Source organism: Crinia signifera, chromosome 5, assembly GCF_055691185.1.
Source record: "Crinia signifera chromosome 5, ASM5569118v1, whole genome shotgun sequence".
Lineage (NCBI taxonomy): Eukaryota > Metazoa > Chordata > Amphibia > Anura > Myobatrachidae > Crinia > Crinia signifera.
The window spans coordinates 132,117,668-132,130,317 of NC_139221.1; the positions used below are offsets into that span (position 1 = coordinate 132,117,668).

The 12,650-nt window shown below is 43.5% G+C and overlaps 1 protein-coding gene across 2 annotated transcripts in view; it reads left to right on the forward strand.

The window, feature by feature from the left end:
* The window catches only part of PIGN (phosphatidylinositol glycan anchor biosynthesis class N), a 369,004-nt gene that overhangs the window by 281,804 nt on the left and 74,550 nt on the right, over positions 1–12,650 (forward strand). Inside the window, exon 24 of one of the 2 annotated variants that reach the window (XM_083188061.1) lies at positions 1,677–1,788. The exons of the other annotated variant lie outside the window; for it this stretch is intronic. Coding sequence (XP_083044187.1) covers positions 1,677–1,685 — 9 coding nt within the window. The 3' untranslated portion in view covers positions 1,686–1,788. Of the gene's footprint in view, positions 1–1,676; positions 1,789–12,650 lie in introns of those variants that run through there. 2 annotated transcript variants of the gene reach the window in all.

Genomic DNA, 12,650 nt, shown 5'->3' on the forward strand with positions numbered 1-12,650 from the left:
GGCAAGTTTTATCCTGCAATCTAGAAGTTCCCTGATAGATACAGTACTCTAGGTCAGGGGTCCTCAAACTATTTTGCTCTGGGACCCCACCAGACAATAAAAATAATTACGGGACCCCAGAAAGTTACTGCAGAAGATCACATCACATGTGTAGTCATCAGAGAGCACCTGCATGGCAGCATTGTGGAGGCATAACATGATGGGAAGAGTCTAAAATAAACAATTCAAAAGATTTTTGAATAGTTGCAACCCCATACTGAGAAGGTCGGGACCCACTTGGGGGTCAGGACCCACAGTTTGAGAACCGCTGCTCTAGGTCAACCTAGCACAGAACCTCAGTGTTACAGGCACTTAGCGCAGACGGCTGTACGTTCCACCTTTACCACTGTTACACTATTTAGAGTTTTACAGGTATTCCATAATGCTTACATTATTGTATTTATTGGTTACACATTAGATCTACTCATAATAATTTGTCTACATCATTTCAATAGGCAATATTTAGCAAATTCATGATAATAGACAAGTATAGCACTCACTTGGGCAACAACATTTCAGAGTCCTTTTCTACAAACCAAAGTACAGCTCATGCAGGTCTCAGATGTAGAGGGCTGTTGCTATAGTGCCTGTTGCAGTTTCGGTTAGTTATGTAGATGAAAGTCAATGACTGTGTCTGGGAATGCACACGGTATTGTACCAGGCACTCACTCATAAAACATGTTCCCTTATCTACCAGTCTGTGGTCAGCCTTGATCTACACGCTCTTTTAAAATTATTAAGGATGCCTTAAGGTTTAAGATTTACTTTGGAGGAGGGGGGGGGGGGTGGCTTGGAATTGCGGGACTAATGGGATGAGATTTCTGCTAGTGTTTTGTGCTAAGCGATTTACGGTAGGCAATTTCCCATACGCATGTAGCGATTTGTACTAAGCAAAAAAATAATATGGAGCGTGCATCAGTATAGCTATGGGGTATACACACAGAGCGATTTGGGTTAAATGTCTTAATTTATAGACCGAACGCTTTAAAAAAAAAGCTAAAATCTCAACATGGGTATGCCCTTTTACTCTCATACAGCCCCTTCTAATTCTGAACTTGAATTTATAATAATATTAATTATTATGCACATGATAGCAAAAAGGCACAGTTATACATGTGTCTGTGTTGGTTTGTATTCGTATTAACCTTGGATTGGATTGCTATGGATTGAGGAACAACTAAAATGCAAATATTTCTCCCATTATTTAGACACTGGTGTTGCCGTAAATGACTGTACTAATTTCACCTTCAAGGAATTCAATACATTTGTTTACTTGTGTGATTATTGGTTTTCTAGTCTTTAGTAAAGGTCACCTTACTAAGGAAGGAAAGCTGATGAATATGAAGTGGTGTCTGGCTTTTATCAAGCCTGCTGCTCTGTACAATGGGGGATGGATGACATAACTATCTTACAGTATAGGTTTATATCTCCATGTTCTCTGGTCAAAACTACTTATGGCATACTACCTGTTTAAATGTAATAATGTTCTTCCCTTAAATGAAGCCCAAGTATCCTCTTCATTAAATAGTTCTCTTGGGCTCCGTCTTTGGAGTTATGGGTGGTGTGAGTAGGAGAACCAGTCACATTTATCTCTTGTTTCTTATGACTGGTCTTTCTGCTTAAACCTCCCCTTGTAGTTTTTCTAGGAGCTGTGAAAGGATCTGAAGGAAACTCATATAAAAAGGTATCCAGTAAATGGGTCGACATACTGTAGTCAAATAATCAACATGCCAATGATTGATAAGGATTTAAAAAAAAAAAATTTAAGCTTTTTTATACTTTACCCTCTGATAGGGAACAGCAAAGCATGGTGAGTAAAGTGGTAAACTACTATGAGGTCCATGTAGCGAATACAATCCCAATATCAACAGCCAAACAACGTGTCCCTACTTGGCGACCTGACCACCATAGTCATAGCTAGAAATGAAATGCTTGTAATGTCTTCATGTAATGTCCCCCCCCTCTCTTTTCATTCCTGCTTGATACTGCACTGTAATCTACAAAAAATTCCTAGTGTGTGCAAGCATACATGGCCAATAAAGTTGATTCTAATCTATGTGCTAAGATATAGAAGTTGATAGAAAAACAAATATCAACCATTTAATTGTCTACAATTTTGTCTGTTGACCTTGTGCATGTCAACTATTTGGCGTTGCCATAGACACTGACCTTTTGACTGTCGACCCTTTATACCATAACCAGTAATTCTGTTCAAGGCTTTCACTGCAAGAGACCTCAGAATCGTAAGATCTTTGCCTTCCTAACTGACAGAGACCTGCAATGCCAGATAAATTGATATCATTCTATACAAGCCTTTCCACACAGCTTGAGCTAGAATCCAGCATTTCCCATTTAATTAATATGGTACTTGTTTCCTAGCACGGCCACAATCTTATGGATCGTGTACCTTTAAGTTAAGGTACACGATCCATACGATGGGCCCGATTTCCTTTGAAATCAGGTCCATTTTGCCGGCTAGGACACAATATCGGGGGCATCGCGTCGGTCGGGACCATTAACATTGGTCCCGACGCGACCGACGCGATGCCCCCGATTTTTACATAGGCTTCAATGTTAAAAAATATTTTAACATTGAAATCGTGTCGGGAAAGGTAAAATATCGGGGGCATCGCGTCGGTCGGGACCATTAACATTGGTCCCGACGCGATGCCCCCGATTTTTCCATAGGCTTCAATGTTAAAATATATTTTAACATTGAAATCGTGAGAAAATGTGAAAAATGTGAAATGGGCCAATATGACCCATTTCACATTATAGATGTCCCCGTCGTCACCCCACGATAGACGCCAACCCGAAGCGTGGCGAGCGCAGCGAGCCCGCGAGGGGCGGCGGTGCGCGTCCTACGACCTTTTCATTCCCCTACTATCCACGTCGGCGTGGAGTTGAGAATAGAATAGTGTGGCGAGCGCAGCGAGCCACCGAGCCCGAAGCGTGGCGAGCGCACGCGTATAACTTCACAGGTATACGCATCCCCTCGCGGGGCTCGCTGCGCTCGCCACGCTTCGGGCTCGGTGGCTCGCTGCGCTCGCCACACTATTCTATTCTCAACTCCACGCCGACGTGGATAGTAGGGGAATGAAAAGGTCGGAGGACGCGCACCGCCGCCCCTCGGCGGGCTCGCTGCGCTCGCCACGCTTCGGGTTGGCGTCTATCGTGGGGTGGTGGTTTACGCCGTTAAATTTGGGGGGGTTGGGAATATTTTACATTGAATCCAATGTAAAATCGGGTCCCAGGGACCCGATTTACATTTCATTCAATGAAAAAATCGGGTCGAAAATCGGTCGGCGATCGCCCCGATTTTTCCGACACGACCACCCCGATGTAAATCGGAGTGGCCGTGCTAGGAAACAAGTACCATTAATATCACTTAAATGTTATATATGTCAGGGAACATTAATGACATTTCTGTGGCTAATGCTCTAACTTTGGCTTTACCAGCCCGATGATGATGATCTGAATGTTCTGGATATTTTTTCTTCCCAGGAGCTTCCTGAGCTCTATGAAGTGATTTTTTTGTGATAATGTTTGGCACTCTTCTTCCAGTTAGCTTTCTCAAGAAAGAAAGAATGTTTCTGATGGTTTGCTCCTTTGCGGCCAGCGTTCTGTCATTCCCCACTCACCTGCAACAGTTCAACTGTATGCTACCAAAGTAGTCCATGTTACTACGAGGGTGAGGGTAAAGCTCTCACATTACATAAGGTTCCTGATCTTCCATATTTGATTGTGGCTGCAGACATTTTTGATGTGGCGGTGGGTCGGGTTGGGGGCAGAAGGGATCTGATTTTAGTGCACTTATCTTTTTTATTTGAATTGTACTGTCTGTCTAGCATAACCAGTGCTGCTGTGATTAAAAAAATGAAATGAAATTTTCTTAGTGCCTGATATTCAGCAACTATTTGCTGACAATGCCATGCAATTTATGAGCATGGACATCAAATGAATTGTGTCTCAGGTGGAAATTATCCCAAAACACAGGAGCATATGGTACCAACAGTCTAATGGCTTAGTTTAAGGAGCAGTCTGTTCAGCAAAGTGTTGTAGAGATGGGTCTGATCTTTACCTAGTACCTGTACTTCTTATCTATGGAAATTATCCCACAGATGGGCTCCCCACATTGGCCCAGCATTTAAAATAGCTACACATTCATTAACATGGCCACATGTATACTTCAACCACAGGTAGGGCAAGATGTGTACAGTGCTTTTAATATTTCCAGCAGTGATCTATGCGCCTGATTCGGGTATGGATCATTAGGTCTCCAGCATGTTGGTCGACAGTCATTAGGTCAACACCATTAGGTCGACATGGGTTAGGTCGACAGGGTCATTAGGTTGACATATGGAAGGTCGACATGGGGTTTTTCACGTTTAGCATTGGCATCAAAAGCGAGTGAAAACCATTCAATGTCTATAGTCAAAATGAGTCGATAGCTGGTCAGAACTGCACCATGAGCATGGGGCATTAGATTTGGGTGGGGTGTGTTCAATCTAAATTGCAGTTTAAAAATAAAGCCTGCACAGAAATAAAATAACTCACTCAAATCTAACTCTCTCTCTCTGCACATGCTACATCTGCCCCACCTGCAGTGCAGTATGGTTTTATCAATCTGCAAAAATGTTAGCCTTGCTAACTACTCTGAATCAGGCCCTATGTCCACCTATGACATGTCCCCGCATAGGAGTTGATAAAATTTGACAAGTTCAAAGATTGTTCTATAGGACCAACAGCTACCGCAACAAAACCAATGGTGCCCTATATAATTGCAGTAGGTTGTCTCTCATAACAGAGATTATGTTTCTCTATGCAAGATCTCCATACCTAACAAACGAAGGCAATTGATTTACAGTACAGGAGGAGGAGTCATCCAATTTTTTTTTCTCATCTGGATGGTTTTCTAGGTCCATTCCTAACTTCTGCTTATCAAGACTAAGATGTTCCACATCGGTTAGCAAATGGATGGATTAACTGGCAGGTTAAAGTAGCATATTGTAACAAAAAAATCATAGGGCATTGCTAAGGGAGATATTCAATGTCTGCATTATGAATACCCCCCTAGTCTTAGGGCGGTATTCAATGAGCATTTTGGCGATGTGCAGCGAATCCTGTTTAGGATTCGCTGCACATTCGCCACTGCTCGTCGCATTCCGGAGCCTCGCCGGCTCCAGTATTCAACGAGTCAGGGGCTCGCTGCCCCTGACCAGCGGATTTTAACTCCTGCGGTGATGCCGCAGGGAGCCTGAGGACGGCGGCAGGCAGGGAGATGGAAGTCTCCCTGCCTGCCCCAGAACGTTTGTGGGGGGGGGAGGTGGGCTCCCCGGGAGCCAGGCAGCACAGGCTGCCCCCCCGGGGGTGCCAGCAGGGGACCGGGAATATTCACTACACCCGATCATGCATATGTAATGATCGGGTGCAGTGAATATATAAATATCTAATGAGCGGCTCGGCTCCGGCCCCCTGCTGGCTGGTCTGTTTAAAAAATAAAAATAAAAAAATATATATTTTTTTTAATTAAATATATATTCATGTGCTTACAGCACATGAATAAAAATAGCATGCCCCTCCTCAGAATAAAATTCCTGATTTTTTTGACACCAAATGTAAAAAACAAAACACTTTCTTTTAAAAGTTCACATTCCACTTCTCCATAAAAAGATAGCGATTGCTACTCGGTGAATCATGGTGAAAAAAACCTTGTAATGTATTCGCCATCTGGTCATTGAATAGGGTGATTCACCGTTTTAGTCAGAAATTCGCCAAACAGCACAAAATCGCCATAAAAACATGGCGAATCAGCCTCATTGAATACCGCCCTCCGAGTATATGGTTCCCCAAATAAGGCCATGTGGCTTGATTTTAGTAAAGTGTATGTGGTCAAATCTGAATATGCATAAATCTTTTGGCTTTGGGAACCCAAGATTATTGTGCACATCATTTATTACTGTATCTTCCTTATTCTTCAAGAAAGGGAGCATGCACATTAAAGTTATGCAGCTGATGGGCCAATGTCACTGTATGACCTTGTCACCACTTGCCCCAGAGTTTAGCTGGTGACCAAGGTGCCTGGGCATTGAATTTGCAGCCCTAGCGATAATCGAATAACCACGCACGCGTACGGTACAGCGTGCGCTTGTGCAAGGTGTCAGTCCGAAGGCAGTAAGCTAGCCGAGTCATTGACATTTGGCTCACTTAGCACTGTGTGCAGGGAGAGAAATCATTTGATGGTGAATGTTTTTCCACGTTTGTGCACTGCTGTGTACTCATTTGCAGCCATGCACATGCATTTGGTGGGGTTGTGTCTACCTGCTCGCTGGGTTCTGAACACTCGCAGCCCAGTGAGCAGGTCAATCAGACCCCGAGTGAGTCCAGTTCAGTATTCGGTGGGTAAAGATGTGTTTTCTGGAGCTCCACATCCAGCATTATCTACAATTACTATATAGTTGTATTATTTTATATCGTGCATGCTGCAACTAAGGAGATGTGATGTGTCAGAAATACAATACCAAATCTTAGAATATAAAGACATACAAGGTTAACATCAGATTAGTGAAAATACTATTAAAAGAATATTAAGTAAAGTACAATATATTTTATCTTATCGTGCATTGGAAGCATTTAGGGAAGGGTCTGTAAGCAATATCATGTACAAGGCTCATCTGAACTGTATGCATAAAGACTGTTAAAGCAGTTGTATAACAGCATTTTAGACATCTGAAAACACAATAATAATAATATGTCCATTGTTGGCTTGGTACAATGTCTATGTAACATAATCCTGTTGTTCAAGTTGGAGTTTGGCCATATAGAGCACAGAATGCTTAGCAGAAGATTATGAGCTGGCACAGATAACATCCCTACAATGTTGTTACAGTCATGTTGGCAAATGTTTTTATCCGCACACAGAAAATATTAAATTGTCTAATTGTGTCTCTGTGGGACGGGTAAATTCCATATGCAGGAAAATGTGTGCTTTTATGATAGTTTAATCAACATATTTTCACTTTTCCCACTCCTTTATCCACAATGAACATCATTTACAACAGTTACAGTTGTGAAGGAGTAGAGACCTGCTACATCATTAACACTGTGCATTATGTTAAAAAACAATCACAAATTTTTGCTATATTTTCTCTTTTACATCTGTACAATTTACAGATCACAAAGCTTTTATTTAAAACTATCATCTTTTCAAAATGAAGGAACAACTTAAAAGTAATGTCAGCCGGTGGCTGTGGGCGCATGAAGGGAGCATCACTTGAATTGCTCTGTCCGGCACCATTAAGTGCCGGCCAGCGCACACGGCACTTCAATTCCCCCATAGAGCCATAAAGCTGAGGAGCAGCAGTTTTAATATATAGAATATTATTTTATGGGGCAAAATTAACTCCTATTGCATCCCAACTACGTGCACAGGATATTGCTGTACCCCAGCAATGGCACATATGGGATCTAGACTAAACATTTAAAGTGCATCTTATCAACACCAGTTTATCTTTACTAATTATCTTCTGATTAGTCATGATAGTATAACTAATTATTTAAGATATTATAAATTGTGATAAATAATATATTATAATATATTCATAATATAAAACAATTTAGCTAGGGCACAGGTATATCTTTGGGGGTGTGGCCTAATCACAGGAGGTGTGGCCATGCACCCTTAACATAAAATCCAGAAAAAATGTGTTTTAAGCATGTTTCTGGCCATACTGCACCCAAACACACAGCAGCATGTGCTGGGCCGAGGAGAAGCACCGCTGCAGCTTCTACTTTGATGTAATAAGGGGGCGGACCAGGACACTAGGCCCCTCCATCAGACCTGTGCCCAGGTAATTAGTTCTCCCTCCCCCTCCCTCTCCCTCTTGGCTCCACTGTTGGTTAGTTAAATCTCCAAACACTTTACAGTCTTACTTGTGTTGCAGGGGCAGATTATCATATGTGCATAGAGTGAAACATAACCTACTCAAATATTTGTTTTTCATTCTTTTAATACTTTTCACACTTTAAGTAATAAAAGCTATGAAATGGAACAAATTAAATTCTGCAATTGCTAGAATCTTGTTAGACAAAGGAAAACTAGTGAATCTTATATTTTAGACTCTTTGAAGAAGCCACCCTTGCCTTTAACCCCTTCCCGACATTTGACGTATATATACGTCATGGCCGGGATGTACTTCCCGACACATGACGTATATATACGTCATGACTTTAAACTGTCCCCGCGTCTATAGACGCGGTGACAGTTTAAACATGTCTGCTGTCCCTGACAGCAGACATGTCCCTGCATGCCCAGGGGGGGCGGCGATGCCTCCCCCCCCGTCGGCGATCGCTGTGATTGGCTGTAAAATGTGAACAGCCAGTCGCAGCGTTTTCCTGTGTTACCGGCGAATCAGACGCTCGGTAACACAGGTGTCAATCACCGCCGGGTGTGAGGGGGCGTGAGGGGGTCACCGGTGATGACCACACCTCACCCCACCTGCCCCCAAGGCTGTGATTGGTCCGTCGGACCGACGGACCAATCACAGCCATGGCGCGTGATTTAAACTAACGGTGACTGCGCTGCAGACGCCATTCCGGTCTGAATTGCGTGCAGAGCGGTCACCGTGCCAATCTGTCGTGATATACATACCTGATCCTTGCCTGATACTTACCTGATCACCGCTGGTAGCGTGCTGCCAGCAGCTGGATGCTTCCTGGATCTTGTCACTTCCTGTGTGCTGCTGCTGCAGTGTCATAGAGTGACAGATAGTGAGATAGTGAGAGATAGTCAGAGATAGTCAGAGATAGTGAGAGATAGTGAGAGATAGTGAGAGATAGTGACAGAGAGTGATAGAGAGTGTTATATTTTGTGTCTGCTGCCCCCCCTTTTGTGCTGATCAGTATATCTGTGCTGATCAGCAACTTTTTGGGGGTGCAGGTTTTTTTTTTAAATATATATACCTGTCAGTTGCACCAAAGCTTGTGCTGCCTGTGCAACTGACTGCTGCCCCCCCTTTTGTGCTGATCAGTATAAATTAACTGATCAGCAACTTTTTGGGGGTCCAGGTTTTTTTTTTTTATATATACCCTGTCAGGTTGCACCCACAGTTGTGTGCCTGCTGCCCCTCACTGCTAATCAGTGTTGCATCACTGCATCATTGATCTGCAGTTTTTTTTTTTGGAGAGTGCAGTGGGGTTTTGTTTTTACACCCACGTTGCTTTTGTGGGTGTCCTGTGGCCGCTGAGCGCTGATCAGTGACATACATCACTGAACAGCATTTTTGGCACAGGGTAGATATAATTTTTTTTCTGCAGTTTTTTTAAATTGTTTTTTTTTTGGAGAGTGCTGTGGTTTATTTTTTTTAAATTGTTTTTACACCCACAATGCTTTTGTGGGTGTCCTGTGGCCGCTGATCAGTGACGTACATCACTGAACAGCATTTACGGCACAGGGTTGATATAATTTTTTTTTTTTTTTTGGATCAAATTCCTGTTGCCTCAGAGCGCTGTTCAGTGACGGACGTTACTGACCAACATCTGTGCTCAATTTTTGGCGCAGGACCTTTTTTTTTTTTTTTTTAACCCCTTCAATTTTTTTTTTTTTTTTATTGGGATCAAATTCCTGTATAAAGTATTTTTTTTCTGCACTACATACACACTACACACTACATACCCCCCGTGTTGAAATAAAGTTTGTACCCCCCCTACACTATACACGTGTTGAAACATTACACTTACAGAAACATAAAAATGGCATCCCAAATGTCATCCCAGTCATCCAGAAGAATGTATTCAGCGGAGGAGGCATATGCCATGCTTGCCTCTGACTCTGACACAGCCAGTGATGCAAGCGGGGAATTTGAAGGATTCGTCTTAACCTCATCTTCCTCCTCTAGTGATGAGGGACCCCCTCAAAGACGCCCCCGTAGAGCAGCTGAGACCCCCCCCCCAAATGATTGATCCCGTATGGACCCCACCACCAGACAATTTTGAGCCCCAGGTTCCTGAGTTTTTGGCCACCCCAGGAATCCAATTTGATTCAACAGGTCTCAGAGAAATTGACTTTTTCAAATTATTTTTCTCTGATGATTTTATAAATTTAATGGTGGACCAAAGTAATTTATATGCCCAGCAGTTTATTGCTCAAAACCCCACGTCATCATTTGCTAGGTGGACCCCTGTAGATGCAGTAGAGATGATGACGTTTTGGGGTCTGGTGTTACATATGGGCATAGTAAAAAAGCCAGAAATTAGGCAATATTGGAGTACAGATGTTCTGTACAGCACCCCACTTTACCGTATGGCCATGACTCGGACTCGTTTTGAGACAATCCTTAAATTTTTGCATTACAACGATAATTCACAGTGCCCACCCAGAGATGATCCCACCTTTGACCAGCTATTCAAAGTCAGGCCGGTCATTGATCATTTCAGTGCCAAATTTGCAGAGATGTACATCCCTGAAAAATTTATTTGTATCGACGAGTCCCTTATACATTTTAAAGGAAGGGTTAAATTCCGCCAGTACCTTCCCAGTAAGAGGGCAAGGTATGGCATAAAAATGTATAAACTGTGTGAAAGCACCTCAGGGTACACCCACAGGTTTAGGGTATATGAAGGGAAGGATCCAAGAATTGAACCGCCAGAATGCCCCCCTCGTAGGTGTTAGTGGAAAAATTGTCTGGGATTTAGTGCACCCCTTCCTGGATAAAGGTTATCACCTCTATGTGGATAACTTTTACACTAGCATCCCCCTGTTTAAGGCCCTTGGTTCAAGAGGTACAGCAGCTTGCGGTACTGTGCGCAAGAATCAAAGAGGCCTCCCAAAAACGCACATTGCCCAAGTACTGAGAAAGGGTGAAAGCAGGGCACAATCCACCGAAAATATGTTGTTGGTCAAATATAAGGACAAGAGGGATGTCCTTATACTGACAACAATTCATGGAGACAGTACCACCTCCGTCCCTGTATGAGGTACCAGTACCCACACCTCAAAACCTAATTGTATCCTAGATTACAATAAGTACATGGGCGGAGTGGATCTTTCAGATCAGGTACTGAAGCCGTACAGTCCCCTGCGGAAAACAAAAATCTGGTACAAGAAGCTGGCCGTGTATATCATCCAGATGGCACTGTATAACGCTGTATAACGCTTACGTGCTATTCCGTTCTACCAGCCAGAGAGGGACATTTATGCACTTTCAAGAGGAAGTCATAAAGGGCCTAATATTTGGGAACCAGCAGGCAGAGGGACCCAGTACTTCTAGTACTGGCCCCCGTATTGTACCAGGGCAGCATTTTCCTAACGAAATCCCCTCCACTGCAAAAAAGGGCAGGACACAAAAAAGGTGCAAAGTTTGCTATAAAAAGGGAATAAGAAAGGATACTATTTTCCACTGTGAAACTTGCCCCGACAAACCCGGCCTATGTATAAAGGAGTGTTTTAAAATATACCACACATCTATGGATTATTAGGTTCATCATTTCACCGTGCTTCGGGGGTCTTGCTAATGCCACATAGCACCCACCATTCATTCCACCACAATCTGAGCTGCAAAATCCAAAAATCACTCCTTCCCTTCTGAGTCCTGCCATGCACCCAACTGGTATTTTTTGGTCACATATGAGGCATTGCCATACTCGGGAGAAATTGGGGCACAGATTTTGGGGTGCTTTTTCTCCTTCATACCTTATGAAAATGAAAAATTTTGAGCCAGAACTGCATTTTTGTGTAAAAAAATGTAATTTTTCATTTTCACAGCCCAGTTGTACCAAAATATACCCTATACACTATACCCCTAGATGAATTCCCTGAGGGGTATAGTTTGCAAAATGGGGTCATGTCAGGTCCTCCGGCCGCCGCCGGTTCTGCAGAGCATTGCGCCGCATGCATTACTCACCTGCACGGGCGCTGTACTCCTGGCGGTGCTACACCCGTCACTCAGCGCTTCCCAGACTTGGTGTCACTGGCAGGGACGGCGGTAGGTCCTCTGGGGGTCCGGCTGTTCCCGTGGTCGGCTCCTGGGACAGGCGCCGCCATCTTGCTTGTGGCATTAGGCAGAAGGGAGCAGGGTCTGATATAACCTCTGATTGAAGGTTGGGCCTGTGACATCACTGCCTGGAGGAATAAAAAGCTGGGCCGCCTATCCTCCAATGCTGCTGCTACTTCTGCTTTCTGCTCAGTGTCCTGCTGACAGCCAGTGAGAGTGTACACAGCTCCAGGTCTCTCTGAGTCCTGTTTGCAATCAGAAGCATCTCGTTATCCTTTCAAGTGCCTCCTGAGTTCCGTTAACCCTTCAAGTGCCTCCTGAGTTCAGTTTATCTTCCAAGTGTCTCCTGAGTTCTGTTAACCCTTCAAGTGCCTCCTGAGTTCAGTTTACCTTCCAAGTGTCTCCTGAGTTCCGTTAACCCTTCAAGTGCCTCCTGAGTTCAGTTTATCTTCCAAGTGTCTCCTGAGTTCTGTTAACCCTCCGAGTGTCTCCTGAGTTCTGTTAACCCTCCGAGTGCCTTCTGAGTTCTGTTCACGTTTCAAGTGTCTCCTAAGTTCTATTATTATTTCAAGCATCTCCTGAGTACAGCTATATCCATCTGTTCCAGCAAGCGTCCTAATC